The sequence below is a fragment of the Caloenas nicobarica genome, chromosome 15, assembly GCF_036013445.1.
Source record: "Caloenas nicobarica isolate bCalNic1 chromosome 15, bCalNic1.hap1, whole genome shotgun sequence".
Classification (NCBI taxonomy): domain Eukaryota; kingdom Metazoa; phylum Chordata; class Aves; order Columbiformes; family Columbidae; genus Caloenas; species Caloenas nicobarica.
The window spans coordinates 2,777,663-2,791,916 of record NC_088259.1 but is presented as its reverse complement, the minus strand read 5'-3'; the positions used below and the strand labels follow the sequence as shown (position 1 = coordinate 2,791,916).

General features: G+C 42.5%; 1 protein-coding gene across 4 annotated transcripts in view; it reads left to right on the top strand.

Annotated features, from left to right (window-relative positions):
- Positions 1–11,423, top strand: part of PHF20 (PHD finger protein 20) — a 68,885-nt gene extending 57,462 nt beyond the window's left edge. For all 4 annotated transcript variants that reach the window (XM_065645460.1, XM_065645459.1, XM_065645457.1 and 1 more), the window contains 4 exons: positions 2,433–2,628; positions 5,587–5,986; positions 7,404–7,587; positions 9,120–11,423. In XM_065645460.1, the coding sequence (XP_065501532.1) occupies positions 2,433–2,628; positions 5,587–5,986; positions 7,404–7,587; positions 9,120–9,262 (923 nt within the window). In that variant the 3' untranslated portion in view covers positions 9,263–11,423. The remainder of the gene's footprint in view (positions 1–2,432; positions 2,629–5,586; positions 5,987–7,403; positions 7,588–9,119) is intronic.
- Positions 11,424–14,254: the final 2,831 nt, after the last annotated feature.

Sequence of the window (14,254 nt, the reverse complement as noted above, 5' to 3'; positions counted from 1 at the left end):
GAGCCTGTTCTTATATTCAGTTATCTAAGTAATAAAATAGTTTAACTTTTATTTAAGTTTGGGGGTTTTGTTGTGTGTTTTTGTTTTGGGTTTTTTTTGTTGTTTGTGTTTTTTATTGTTTTGGTTTTTGTTGTTGATTTGGTTTTGTTTTGGGTTTTTGGTTTGTTTTTTTTTTTCAGTATCTTTCATCCAGGATTTTAACCCTCTGTTTTCAAGATGTTTTGCTTTGATTCGTGTTAATCTAAGTTAACTTTAAATCTAACATGCACATGCAAACGAAGTTGTGCCACCGCACTTGTACTATTTGTATTTAGTATGAAACTTTAGCAGAATGCTTTCTCGTAAAAACTGATTACGACTAACACTTCATTTGCTTCACTAGTTCAGTCACTTTCATTAATTACTGCTTTGAAGATCCCCAAACTTAATTTTTTTATTTGGGCTTAATTTTTACCTCTGTCTTGGAAAAGGAACACATATCCAACTTTCTGACTGCAAAAGTGGCTTCTCAATTGCAGTGGCTCAGCTGTCGGCCTGCAATGAGCTAAATCGACTGGTAATCTGCAAAGAAGTTGCTTTTAAAACTGGGCGTGACTGGTTTATTCAGGAGCACCATTTGTATTGTTGGAAATAAAAGCAAGTTTACTGTAATTATGCCTAAAAACTGCACCAGCTGTCATTTCAGACAGTTCTTTTCTGAGTCAAGTGGGATTTTTAAGAGGTTCGTTAACATTATCAAGATACTTATGATGTGACAGATTCATGCAAGCCATAGGGAGCACTCATCGCTGGACCTTGTCTTCTCTTAAGCTTCTACACCTAGAAAGAGCATTTTTTTGCCAAGGAAGCAATGGGCTTCAGCTGGGTAATCTCGGTGGTGTTAAGATGACCACGGAGTTCTAAAATTCATGATTTTATTTTGCAGACTGAACTACACTTCGTCACAGCTTTTCTAACACACAAGTGAAGGCGCAGGGGTTAACACAGTGTGTCAGGAGCGTCTCCAAAGTGGTTCTGGCCGTGCCCAGCACATCTCTTGCTTGATACAACACATCTGCCCAACACTTGAGAATAGCTTTGAAAATCCGTTCTGCCCTGTGCTGGTTTCTATTTGAGAGTTTTTGGAGGTCTTGTCCCAAAACATTGAGTACTGTCCTCTACAGCGCCGTGCCTGAGTGTGCTCACAAGTGCACTCCTTTGCTTTTACCCCTTGACCGAGACACAGTGTTAGTACTGAATTGGAGTTTGAAAGTGCCCTTTGTGTCTACAGATGTTCATACAGGGCATGATATAAAACCATTTTGCTGCCATTCCATAGTTACCATCCAAAACCATAAATACCTGTGGCCAACTTCTGCTTATTTCTCCGTGTGGCTTGCAAAGGGTTTTGCTTTGTTGTACCAAAGTTAATAGCATGGGTAGCGATGCTACTTCATCTGCATGTGCTGCAATCCCTTGTTCTTGCTCTGCTGCCTAGTAACTATCATTATTATTGTTATTATTATTATTCTTTTTAGCTTTTCCTTAACTGCTGAAGCTTCTAGTTGATATTAACCTGCTTACATTGGAGACGTTTTCGTGAATATCGTTCTGAGTCTGTGCTCCAATATTCCCTCTGATTTTGTGGGTTTGCTGACTGGGCTGTATGTAGGCCAGTGAATGAGGTGCTGGTTCTCAGGGTGCTGAGCTGGCTTCTCAGACCATCTGTTGTAACAATGCATTTTAAAGGGTGTGTGGGGACTTTTGTTGGGTTTTTGGCTTGGATTTTTTGGTGTTTTTTGCAGTTTAGCAGGCGTCTCAAGTTCCGTTCTTTCCTGCTAAAAAACGTTTTGCTTGGCTTCTTAAGTTACCTTTACCAATGCATTTATAACATTTCACATAATTTCATTTCAGCTGTTGTTCATATTCCAGCCTCTTAAACTAGAATGAGCATTATTAATAGCCTGACTTGGGCAATTTCTCCACCAGAACCTCCTCATTGATTCCTTTAAAATATACTGCTGAATGACTGTACTAATACATGTACGATTCTTAAAAACAAGACCACTGGAGGAGGGAAGTTCACTGCCTTTCACTGCATTTTTTTTTATCTGCAGAGAGCTGGATCCAAACTGTAACTTTAGTTATAGCCATAGTTACTAGACAGTGTGATACCCTGCTAAAAATACACTTTGCTCTGTGCATCAGCGGCAATTACCTGTTGTGGATGTACCGCGATGGGATTTAGGGTCTGGATGCTTTTGCAGCTGGGCAGAGGTTTTTGCCTTCCCAAGTTCATGTCTTCAGGGTTTTGTCTGCTCTTACAGGATCTTTACTGGTACTGTTGATAAGTAAGCCATTGCAAAACTTTGAGATAATCCAAATTACTACCGGTAATGTTAACATGCCATAGTTAATGCTTCATTTTAACACGCTCATTACTGTTGCTTTAGGTCAGAGGTCCAGCTTAAAGTACTGGTATGAGAAGGAGTGGTTAAGTAACGGTCACATGCATGGCTTAGCGTTTGTGGAAGACAACTATTCCCACCAGAACGCCAAGAAGATTGTGGCCACTCACCAGCTTCTTGGCGATGTGCAGAGGGTGATCGAAGTTCTGCACGGGCTGCAGCTGAAGATGAGCATATTGCAGTAAGCAGTATTTCAGTATCAGTTGGCATGTTCTCCACGGGAATTAAATTTCAAATAGTAGAGAAAACCAGAAATTCAGGCGTATTTTTGTGCTGCTTTGTGGATATATCACAATAGAGTTTGAATTGCTAACATGATCTTGGAAAAGGACTTGGCTGTCTAAAAACTATGTAAGTGTGTTGAGGAGTGTCAATTGACTGTGTAAAGAAGGGTTGGGAAAGTATGAAGGAAAGAGAAAACTAATAACAGCTTCTCCTAAAGCACCTAAATAGATTGAAGTAGCAAGAAGAGAATGGGCATATAACTTCTGGCAGCATTCTTATAACACTTGCCTTCTCTATTCCAGTGGTTCTAAATCATAGCAGTTCCAGCAGAAATCACATCTTTTTGTTCAACATAATGTGTTGCTCTGTGGTACTGGAAGAGCAGTTGCACCTTCAGCAACCTGTAGCAATTCATTTCTATGCAAAGATTATTACAGATGTATATGAAAAAATAACATTCTGTAATCACTGTAGAAATCAAATTTTCTCCATCCTTTCCAATTTAAAGTCATCCCTGGATTCTGATGACTGAAAAAAATCCTTTTCTAACTCAAATCCAGCGGTTCTAAATTGACTGAGTTCAATTGTTATAATTTCTTAGGTGATAAATTGCACAGCAGCAGCTATTTGGAAAGCAAAGCTTTTAGTGTTTCTGGTGTTCTTTAGAACTTTTTCCCTTAAATTTAGTATGTGATGATGCAGTAGGGCCACTGGCAGTACCTGAAATGCTTAGACAGTGGAATAATGCTTAAAAGCAAAAGAGTAGCAATTTTAACATAAGGTTTTGCTTTTGCATTGTGGTATCCTTTAGTCAGACCTGTAAGTAATCTCTTTCCTCTTTAGAGAGGGTCGAACATAAATATTTTTAGACCACTTCTTAGGGCTTTTCTTAAATAGCAAGGCTTGAGCTTGTGACTTCCCAGTTGTAGAGTAAGTTGAGGTTTGTGTAGCAAGCACTGAGGTGTGGAGCACTGGACCAGTCTGGGATGCCCATTACAGACTTTTGTTCCTTTTCTCTGCCATCCTGAAGTTGATGTGATAACCTGATTTAAATAAAAGATGAGGTGTGGTCCTGATAGGACCATCTTGTTAAAAGCTATAGCCTCTGTTTTCTTTATCATTACATAGATCAGAAAGAATTTTGAAAATCACTGAATTAGAAGAAAGATTATATTGTTGATGCAGATCTGCCTTCTAGGGGAGGGGAGAGGATTTCACAGCTGCCTGAAATTATTAGGAGAGTGTTGCTCAGTATTGCAAGGAGGTGACAAAGCATCACAGAATCCCAGAATGTCAGGGATTGGAAAGGACCTCGAAAGCTCATCCAGTCCAAACCCCTGCCGGAGCAGGGACACCCAGATGAGGTTACACAGGAAGGTGTCCAGGCGGGTTGGAATGTCTGCAGAGAAGGAGACTCCACAACCCCCCTGGGCAGCCTGACAGCTTCGACGCAATGACAGGGATAGCCAGCCTGCAGAGTGCAGTACTTTAAAAGGTTGCATTCTAATTTTCATCCTTATGTGGCTTCTGCACCATCTTTCAATTTTCTATCTGTTGTAAACTCATCCCTTGCTCTTTGCTGAGCAGGATAGTGCCTTTGGGTGTAGAACATCTGTGGAAGTGGAACAGAAAGCTCTGGTAGGTGCACAGGTGGCTGTGAGTTCCCTCGGCGTGTCCTCAGGGCTGCTCCCTGTGGCCTGGAGGTCCCTGGAGGTGCTTGAGCAGGTCCTGGGCGCTTGTCCTGCCTGTGGTTCCTCCGACAGACACCAAGGAAACCCGAGCTGGTGTAGAACAGATCAGGAGGCCGTTACTTTTAAAGTAAAATGCTCCTGTTTTGTTGAGTGGTTTGGCTAAGAGCTGGAAAAGCCAGATCAGCCAAATGGAGTAATTCCACGTGCCACTGTTTGCCAGGAAGCCCAGAGATGGTTTTGGGGCAGAGCCCCTGTCTGCAGCTGCAGGGCAGGGTTTCCTGGTGCTGCGTTCCTGCAACAGCCCAGCTGCCTGCGCCTTGCACAGCAGCAGCACACGGTTCTGCTTTGCTCTCCTTTTTACTGCTGTTTTATTGCCCGATACATGCAGAAGAACAGTATCAGTTACAACGCTCACTCTAAATTTTTGTTTATTAGTTATATCGAAGAAGCTGATACCTGTAGTTGTTCCTGCTGCTGGAATAAATAATGCAGTAGTCAATTTGAAAACAAATAACAATAAGAATTTCTATAAGAAGCAGGTGACTGTGCCATGTTGGTGTGCCAAGCAGCAGAGTTCGCTCAGCAGCTTGGGCTTGAAACAGAAGTTAATGTTTTAAAGGAAAGTTCTACACCCCCATGCCAAAGTCCCCAGTTATGGTTTTTATTAGAAGGTTGTAAAAGATCAATGGATTGAATTTTAAAGTTTCTTTAGGGGAGCTACAGGCTAAAGTTTGATGCTGAGTAGTTAGGGGGTCTTTTTGTTTTACTGGTGTTCAAAATCTTTAAAATCTTAGTTTAGCTTCAGTATACTTGGCTTACCTGTTCAAAATGCTACTAAAATATCCCAGTAAAAATGAGTTTGTCATTAAAAATTGCAAATACTGAAGCAAAATGCTCCTTCAAGGGCAACATTGGTGAAAAGTTGTATATAACTATTTGAAGCTTATTCTTCAGTTTTATTCTTAATGCCAACACTTGACTTATATACTATGTTATAGAAATGAAAATAGTGAACCTTACAAAACATTGTAGGAAGATACACAGTTGAGGTCAGTGAAATTATATTATTTCAGAATATTTGGGTATTTTTTACTAATTATGATGACTAAAGCATGTAGTAGTTCAAATATTCTTACTTGATTTCTTTACCTAGTAAGCTAGTTTGCTTAGTCACTTTGAAGTTTACATTTGGTGGATGTTTCACTTTTTTAATGTTTGAACAGAAATCGAGACCATCCTGACCTAAAGCTCTGGTGCCATCCGTGGAAGCACATTGCAGTGGATGAAAACGTGCACACAAAACACATCATTCACATTGAGGAAAACTGTTGCAAAGAGGAGACGGCGAGTTATAGAACTTGGAATGGGACAGTTGAGAAACCCTCGACCATTCCCTCTGTGGAGGAATCATACATTACGAGCGAGCACTGTTACCAGAAGCCTCGTGCCTATTACCCCGCCATAGAGCAGAGACTGGTTGTGGAAACAAGAGGTTCGGCCATGGATGATGGAGTGAACAGAATAAGGGAGAACGGGGACGATGCCCTGTCAGAGAGATTCGGCTGGAATCTGGACCGAGAAATCTGCAAGACGGAAAACGAATCCAAACACAATTACTCTAAGGTATTTGTATTGAAATAAACCTCTCTGCACAGAGAACGCGTTTGCCTGGTGAAGTGCAAAACTCAGCCCTTTTTAACAGTGTTTAGTTTTTTCCTGTACTGTTAAATTTAAGTTGCCAATGTGAATTAAAATGATCGACATGATTGACTCCTCCATTTCAAATAATTTTTAAAAAAAAATCTAGGTTGAAGAGGACTTTGGTGCCTTAGATCATCAGCAGTCTGTGGAACACACATTACAGTCCACTGGCAGTTCAGTACTTGTTACTTTTGTGTGTGTTCAATGTAAAAACAAACACGAGCAATGGGATAGAGAGTAAACAGGGCATGCATGTGTGATACCACCAAATACACTGGTGTTCCAGCTTTCAGTTATTTCCAGTTTGTTCCCATGTTTATTTTAATATTTACATTAACTAAATTGATTCAAAGTTTTTCAGGCAGCATTTCATGGGGGCGGGGGGAAGTTGTAGGCTGAACTGGTTTTTGAGAATGATCACCATTGGATAGTCCTGTATCTTCTTGCCATTGGAGCAGTCCAGTTTTATCTTTTCAACTCTAAGGTTCTTGTTTTCAACTCTAGGTTCTTCTTGTTTTCAGCTCTGTCAGGTCTATGAGAGGCCTTTCTACACCCCAACGCAAAATTTTTGCTTTGATTAGTTAGTGCCAAGTCATATGAAATGTGGCCTGACAAATGTGAAAAAGCCTCTGGGAAACACCAGCCTCCCTTTTTTAGATTAGAAGGTTGTTTAGCTTTTATTTTGTGCATATGTAAGCTGTAATTTTGGTTCTTTTTAACTTCTCCATCACATCAATTGAGATTGCTTTATGTTTCCCAGAAAGGCGTATATTTCACTTCTTCAGCCTTTTAGGAACCTTTTTCTAAATCCTGTCAGATTTCAGCAGAATGATGAAATAAGTAGGGGAGTACAAGCAACGCTGCTGACAGCGTAGTCAGGTTTCGTAAGTGGTGGTAATGTGTGTTTCTAGATACTTCGATGAAAGCTTTAGTAGAATAGAGATTAGATTCCTTCAGGAAAAATCCCTTCTCACTGCAAAATTGTTTGTTCTTTACTTGATTATTGTCGTGTTAAGAATGGCTTCAGTGTTCCCCAGGATGCACAGATGACAACGGGGAGCTGGCAGGGAGCTCAGCAATGCGTGTGTGTTATCTTGTGAAAAGCAGGTGCTTGTGAAGTGCAGAGAAATAGGTCTTGGAAAAATACCTATAAAAGCATGTCCCTATTTAGATTATCTTGCCCAAACTGCCTTAGTATTTGTGGATGATTTCTGTGTGTCTCTATCCTCCATTACCCTAAGATTAGTCGAGCAATTAGCTTGGGTAACAATTATCCAGGCAGTCTGGCTCACCAATTCTGTTTCACTGTAACTAATATTAATGTCTGTATTTCTGGTAGGTAAAAGAGCCTGTCTCTAAGAAAGTCTCCCCAGAGGAAGCTATTGAAATGAAATTGCTGGAAAAAGACAAAGAAGGAGTTGTGAACTCGCAGCTGCAGTGGCAGCTTAATCTTTTAGCTCACGTGGAATCTCTGCAAGATGAAGTCATACATAGAATGGATTTCATTGAGAAGGAGCTAGATGGTAGGTAACACTTTCCTGTTTCAAAAACTAACTGTATTTTATTTAACTACCTGTTCAAAACATGTTAACTTGAATTTTACTTCTGCAGACTTACAAAAAGATGAGTGTTGCTTTGTCACATTTACTGCATTTAGTAAAGGCAAATAGACAAGCTGCTCGTGTTGGGGGGGTGGATTTTAAACCAAAGATCAAGTTAAAAATGAGCGGAATTGTTCAGAAAAAGTTCTAGTTAGTTCACCTCTAAATACTTGTATCAGAAGATGTAGTGGAATATCTTCCATGTCTCTGCTTTCAGATGTTGGCAGTTTTCCATAGCTCTGCTGTGTATCTGAGCTCCCTGGTTCTTCAGGGCCTTGCTGGCGGTTCCAGCCTGTTCTTTGCTGCACAAGGCTCTTGTCTTTTCCTGTCTCTCAAATTCTTTGCTTAAATGTCTCTTGAAATTTGTTTTCCTAGTAATGGAAAACTTCTAAATCCTTTATGTGTTACATTAAACAATCCAGGATAGTTGTTTTTCTTAATATCTTTAATTCTGACCATTGGTCAGTAGTTACAGCAGCAGCTGTTCTCGCAGGGGAGGGTGAGAGTTTTTGCCAAAGTGAGAGTCCTCGGTAGTTCTGTAAGGTACTGACAAGTTGAGCAACCGAGGGAGTGCTTCAGGTTAAGAAGATCAATCTGGACTGTAATGATAATGCCTGTTTCAGAAGTGAAGCAGCTCTAATTCACAGAAGTCAGGCTTTTTGTATCTGCTGGAGGGCTGCTCTGAGCATGGCTGCTCTGAGCAGGAATGTTCTTATTTCAAGGCTGGACGTGTCAATAGCTGGTAATTCCACTGGTTCTTCAGCAGATGCTGCCCGTAGGTTAAACTAGTCTGTTGATGTAGTTAGTGGTGGTGGCCAGTGCTGTTTCTCTTGGCAGATGTATTGTCTCCAAGGTTTCAGTCTCCCTCTGTGATACTGTCCCGTCCCCTGAACTCGTAATTTGCTGTGACCACCTTCCTCATGGGTGTATTGCATTGGCTTTGGTCAGTAGGACGTGTCTGGTTCTTGTTTCCTGCTGAGGAGCTTTAGAGCAGGAATTCAGTTTCTCTGTCTGCTGTTTGTGCTTTTGGGTTTCCTCCCATCTCCTCTTACCCAGTTCTTTCTGTCTTGGCCAGCTGCGTTCTGTATTGACGACAAACTTCTTTCCCTAGCATAGTCCTATCCTTTTAGGATATTCAATGAAAACACTGTGTAGTTGCATCTAATGCTGATCTCAAAGGAATTCTGATGGTATAAGCTTCCTGTACCGCAGTGTCCTTGCTCTGCAATTGGTACAGGTTGGAGGAAGTTTAGCACACAAATATCTAGTCCTGTGGTTTCCTTCTCTGCTTGCTTCTAGGAGCAACTGCTTTTGTTCTGCAAAGATTGGTGTGAGGACTCTGGTTGTCTGATTTCATGTTAAAAATATTGCCCACCGCGCTCTCAAGATTCACAGAAGTTTTAAAGAATTCCTCTTTTGTGACTTAAGGTGACAGTTTGGTTTTTTCTTTGCAGTTTTGGAGAGTTGGCTGGATTATACGGGAGAGCTGGAGCCACCAGAACCACTAGCTCGACTCCCACAACTCAAACATTGTATAAAGCAGCTCATAACGGACCTGGGCAAAGTGCAACAGATTGCGCTTTGCTGCTCAACGTGAGACTAGAACTTGTTGGAGACTGTGTCTGAGTGCGAAGTTGGAGCATCTGATGTGAACAGCTCCGTATATGTAAATGACCTGAGCATGCTGGTTGCATGTGGTGCAGAGTGACTTCAGGGATTTGTGAAGAAGTGCTGTTCAAAGTGAACAGCAAAAAGGTTATTTTATCTCATAATTTTGGGTTTATTAGGCAATTTAAACAACATGGAAGAGCTCATACTGTTGTCTTCAGAGGTTGCGTGTTGGCTGATAAATTGTTCTTAAATTTTCACTCCTTCCAAGTTGCTCATTGAAACGGTAGATTTTTCATAATTAAATTGACTAAAAATTGTGCCACTGAAGAACCGAGTTCTAAGAGCCAAAAATGTTTAGTTGACAGAGGTTGTAAATAACTTTGCATAGGTTAAGTGGCTTGTGTCATGTTTTATTCCTTCTGGTTTATGCATAATAGCACACAGTATTTAATCATTAGGAAATGTTATAACAGTTTTCAGACTTAGTAAGTATGAATGTCCAGCTCTTAACTATAAACTGTTACGTGGAGGTTTGCAAGTAACAGTGGCCTAAACCCCACTTGTATTGCGTTAAATGATGTAGCAGAAGGTGACAGGTGGATTGCACTTATTTTCAGAACACACGATGGTTTCCATATTTATGCTGTTGGTACTGGGAGTGGTGACGGTTGTTCTGCGCGTGGAGCCTCCCGGCTTCAGCAGGGGCTGCCGTGGACGCTGCCTCGTTTTCTACCCTTTTGTTAATAATTGCCATTCCAGTTCTCATTTGAAACGTAGACTCTTTTCGATACTCTGAACATGTTCATTGTAAAGACTTATCGCTATGAATGTGTGGTTTTGGGAATCAGTTTATTTTATATTTGTGTAAATAAAGCCTCGAGATCTATGCATGAGGTACTGTCCTCGCAGACAGTGAGTGGGTTATTGTATTAAACAATGTATGTTCACAAAGTCCCTTTTTATACCTTAAGTTTTAATTTTCTGGTTTGTATTACTTTGTGAAAATGCTGCTTATGTTCAATTCAACGTTATACAGTTCCCTTTTGAAACGTTGGTGTATTGTAAGTTATTTGAGAGGTTAAAAGTCTTTCAGCTGCAGATCACAGCTCCGTAAATAAGGGCTGTGACTTTAGTTTTCCTTCCCAAATGTTGCTGACTTGAGTTCCTGTGGAAGATGGTGAGCTGGTTTGGCAGTGAGAGGGTGTCCTTAGAAAGCTGGATTTGTTACCTTGATTTTATTGTGTGTGATGGTACCACCAAAGGGTAAAATTTAAGCGCAGTTGTAATTGAAAGGCCCATAACTGTACAAGTTATTAATTTTGGATATGAATCTGTAATGTTTGTACTGCAAAGAATAATCTAAATTTGAAGTACCCAATACTATTGTAGGAGTTAACGGTATCTACACAGTAAATATTTTCTTTCCTTCAGAAAACAAAATAATTTGGCTGCTCTAGGTAGTAACTAAGGCTTTTCTGCCAAGACTCATTTCAGGGATAATTTGTCTCCCAGTTCTATAGTACTAGTTGGTATATAGTGAATACAACATATGTACAGCAGAAAAATAAAGATTTTTCTGTAACACAATTGAAATAAAGCTTCCGTGATATTTAAGAATCATTTTGCTTTCTGAAGGTGAGAGCAATGCTTGTACCGCGTCTCATCCCCACTGATGACCCTGAACTCCCCTTAAGATTTGGAATAAAAGGTGGTTCTGATTCGAATGGCAAATCCTGGACACTTGTTTTCCTTTAACAGAGCTAGGGAAGCCCCTGCAGATGAAGACTGAAAATATTTATTTAAAATAGACTAGAATTTCTCATATTCAGGAAAGTTTCTTTGTTGTGCTCTACCTGGATTCATTTTTGTCCCTGTTTTTGCAAGTTTCCACATTGTTATTTCATAGTCTGGACCAACTGTTGGGTCTGGCAGGTCACTTTTTAATTTCTTTAAATCACTGGTAAGTGAATGCAACATGGAGCCTTGATGAAATGAGCAAACATTGCACTGTGGATACATAAGTATATTTGTCTTTGTTTATGCACTATTAGACCTGAGGGTGCTGTATATAGAATTTTGCTTTGGAGCAATATTTGCAAAACTTGAAAACTTCTGTATCTTGGTGTTTGGAATAAATAAATAGGTTTTTGTTGGTTAAGTCTTAGTAAAGTCTTTGTTTCAATTAATGATTGTTCAATAAAATATTTTTGGATTTTTTTTCTTTACATGGTATTGAAATGCAGGTACAGTAGTTTGACAGGAATAGAGGTCTTGACTGCTCCTAAAGTATAGAAATTGTTTTCTAGACCTGTCTCATATGTTTTGGTTTGTGTTTGGAATATTGTTTTAGTGAGGAGCTTGTACATTTTATTCCCAGACCCTATATGTGTAATCTGTTAGGACCTAGTGTATGTAATCTGACACTAATTTCTGTTCCTATTTCAACAAATAAAGTGCCGGGGCTGCCGCTGGCCCCTTGCAGTACTGATGGGTGAGGAGCTGCTGGTGCATCCGCCGAGCGCTGGAGTCGGAGGAGCCATGAGCGCTGAGCTGCTCTGGGAGCACCAGAGCGTCTGAGACGGGCGAGAGCTGTGGCTGGGACAGGGGCTGTCAGCAGGGAGAAAAAGACATCATTTCTGTACAGTTTTCAGGTGGAAATGTGTTTTTCCCGTGGAGCAGCAGTTGAATTCCAGGTGGGTTTGGGAGAGACCCACCCATGGGTGCTGCGCAGGGACGCTCTCCCGAGAGCCGCTGTGGTCCGGGCAGCGCGGAGCTGGGCGCAGATCTGCGTGTGGGCTGCGGGAGGGAGTGCGGCTGCAGCATCCATGCAGGGGAAGGAGCTCTCAACGTGTTTGAGCAATCCATACAGAGGAAACGCGCAGGCACGGGATGGGGAGGAGCTGGAAGGAAACTGCCCGGCACAGGGTGTGCCCGAGGGTGGGACAGGCGTCCGTGTGCTTCAGGTGTGCTTCTGGTTCCATCTCTTCCTCATTCATGGTGATCAATATGGAAAGGGGGAGTGTCAGGAGGATGGAGCCAGGCTCTTCTCGGTGACAACCAGTGATAGGACAAGGGGCAATGGGTACACACTGGAACACAGGAGGTTCCACTTAAATATGAGAAGAAACTTCTTCATGGTGAGGGTGCCAGAGCCTGGCCCAGGCTGCCCAGGGAGGTTGTGGAGTCTCCTTCTCTGCAGACATTCCAACCCGCCTGGACACCTTCCTGTGTAACCTCATCTGGGTGTTCCTGCTCCGGCGGGGGGATTGCACTGGATGAGCTTGCGAGGTCCTTTCCCATCCCTGACATTCTGGGATTCCCCTCTCGGTTTGCCCAGTAGGAGAAAAACAAGTTAATTCCCTTGTCCTAACAAATTGCCCTCCTAATGTTGTTCTCAAAACAAGATTGCAGTAAAACCCCTGGATTTTGAGGGCAGAGGGTGCATTGCTGTGCCAGAGCCTGGCTTGTGAAGCCTGGAGAAACTTCTGCTGCTGCTGGCAGAGCCAGGCGTGCGCATTCCATGGTTCAGTCAGGTTTTGCGGGTCACCTAAATGCCAACATCAGGTTTTGAAGATGTGATCTGAACTTGAGAGAACTTACTGAAATGGGTGCTGTGGCTCACCACGTTTCTGGGAACATGTGCCCTCTGATTAGGGCTTGTCCAGGCTCCCTGTGTTACCTGCTTGATCTTCAGAGTCCTGCAAGGACAGACTCTCCCATCAGGAGGCAGTTGCTCCGTCATCTGCCTTCATGTGGGTAGCTTCACCTTGAAGTTCCTCAGCCTAAGAAATCTGACAATCATTTTAATATTCTTATTGTTATTTGACAAAAAAACCTCTTCTAATTACATGTTCTCCTGTTGATCATCATCCAGACCGCGGATCTCATTCCTCGGTTTGCCGGAGGATCATCCTGCTGCAGCTGGCGTTCCATCTGATGGCTGAAGTGTTTGTGGCTGACATGGGTCTGTGTTTTTCCGATGATGTTGAACTCCTCAAGCTGTTGCAGTTGTTTAGAAGAGTATTTCATATCTTCATACTAATCCTTCAGTACTTGCGAAAGGAAAAAATTACATATGGCTCTTGTCTGGTTAATACTTGCCCCAGCTAACCAAAGGAAGTCCATGTTCAAATAGGCAAGTATTTAAAATTTAAAATAGAAAATACCAGGGTTTTTTCCTATTAGAACATAGACACACAGCAAAACTGCGAACAAAACAACAAAAAAGCTGGAATGTATCACATTGTGCCTGCAGGGTGTTTCTGCTGGTGCCATCGAGGTGTTTGGTCAGTAGGGGCTGAGTGATGCCATGGAGTCTTGGTCAACACTCCTCGCCAAGTCTGTGAGATGTGCAAGCCCGGTTACCACCCGTTAGGGCTGCTGGGTGCACTGGGCTCAGGAGGAGGAGCGGAGGCAGTGGTGGGTGTCCGTACCTTCCTGTGTCCATTTGAGCACTGCTCTGCTGGGTGCCGTGCTGGATCTGGGCTCCAGAACTGGCTGTGTCCTCCCACTAGAGGTCCAAAGCTACTGGAGATCCTTTGGCTACCTTCACAAGTCCCTTTGGTTCCAGCAAGCGCTTGGGATCTTGTCATCTCTTGTGAAAGAGATGCTCAAACGGTTTGGTTTCAGGTGGGTGAGGGGGCAGAGCATGGGCTTGTACAGCGAGGTTGTGTGTCTGGATGTCACCAAGTACTTGTCACTTCAGAAGAAGTTGGTGACAAAGCTCTCAGAGGAGGTCAGTGCTGGCCACAGCCTGGCTGGTGTGTCCCAAGTAGCCACAGCTCTGCGTGCCCCGACACAGCAGAGAGCGTTCAAGCAGCGTCCTGGGTGCTCGGAGCAGCTCTGGTGAGCACGGGTGGCAGCTCCTGTCCCTGAGGGGTCTCCATGGCCGCCCACCCTTGTGTGGCTGAGGCAGCTGGCAGGTCCTGTGCTGCCCTGGGGCCCCTCGGGGCTTGTTCTGCCCTTTCACCGCATTCAG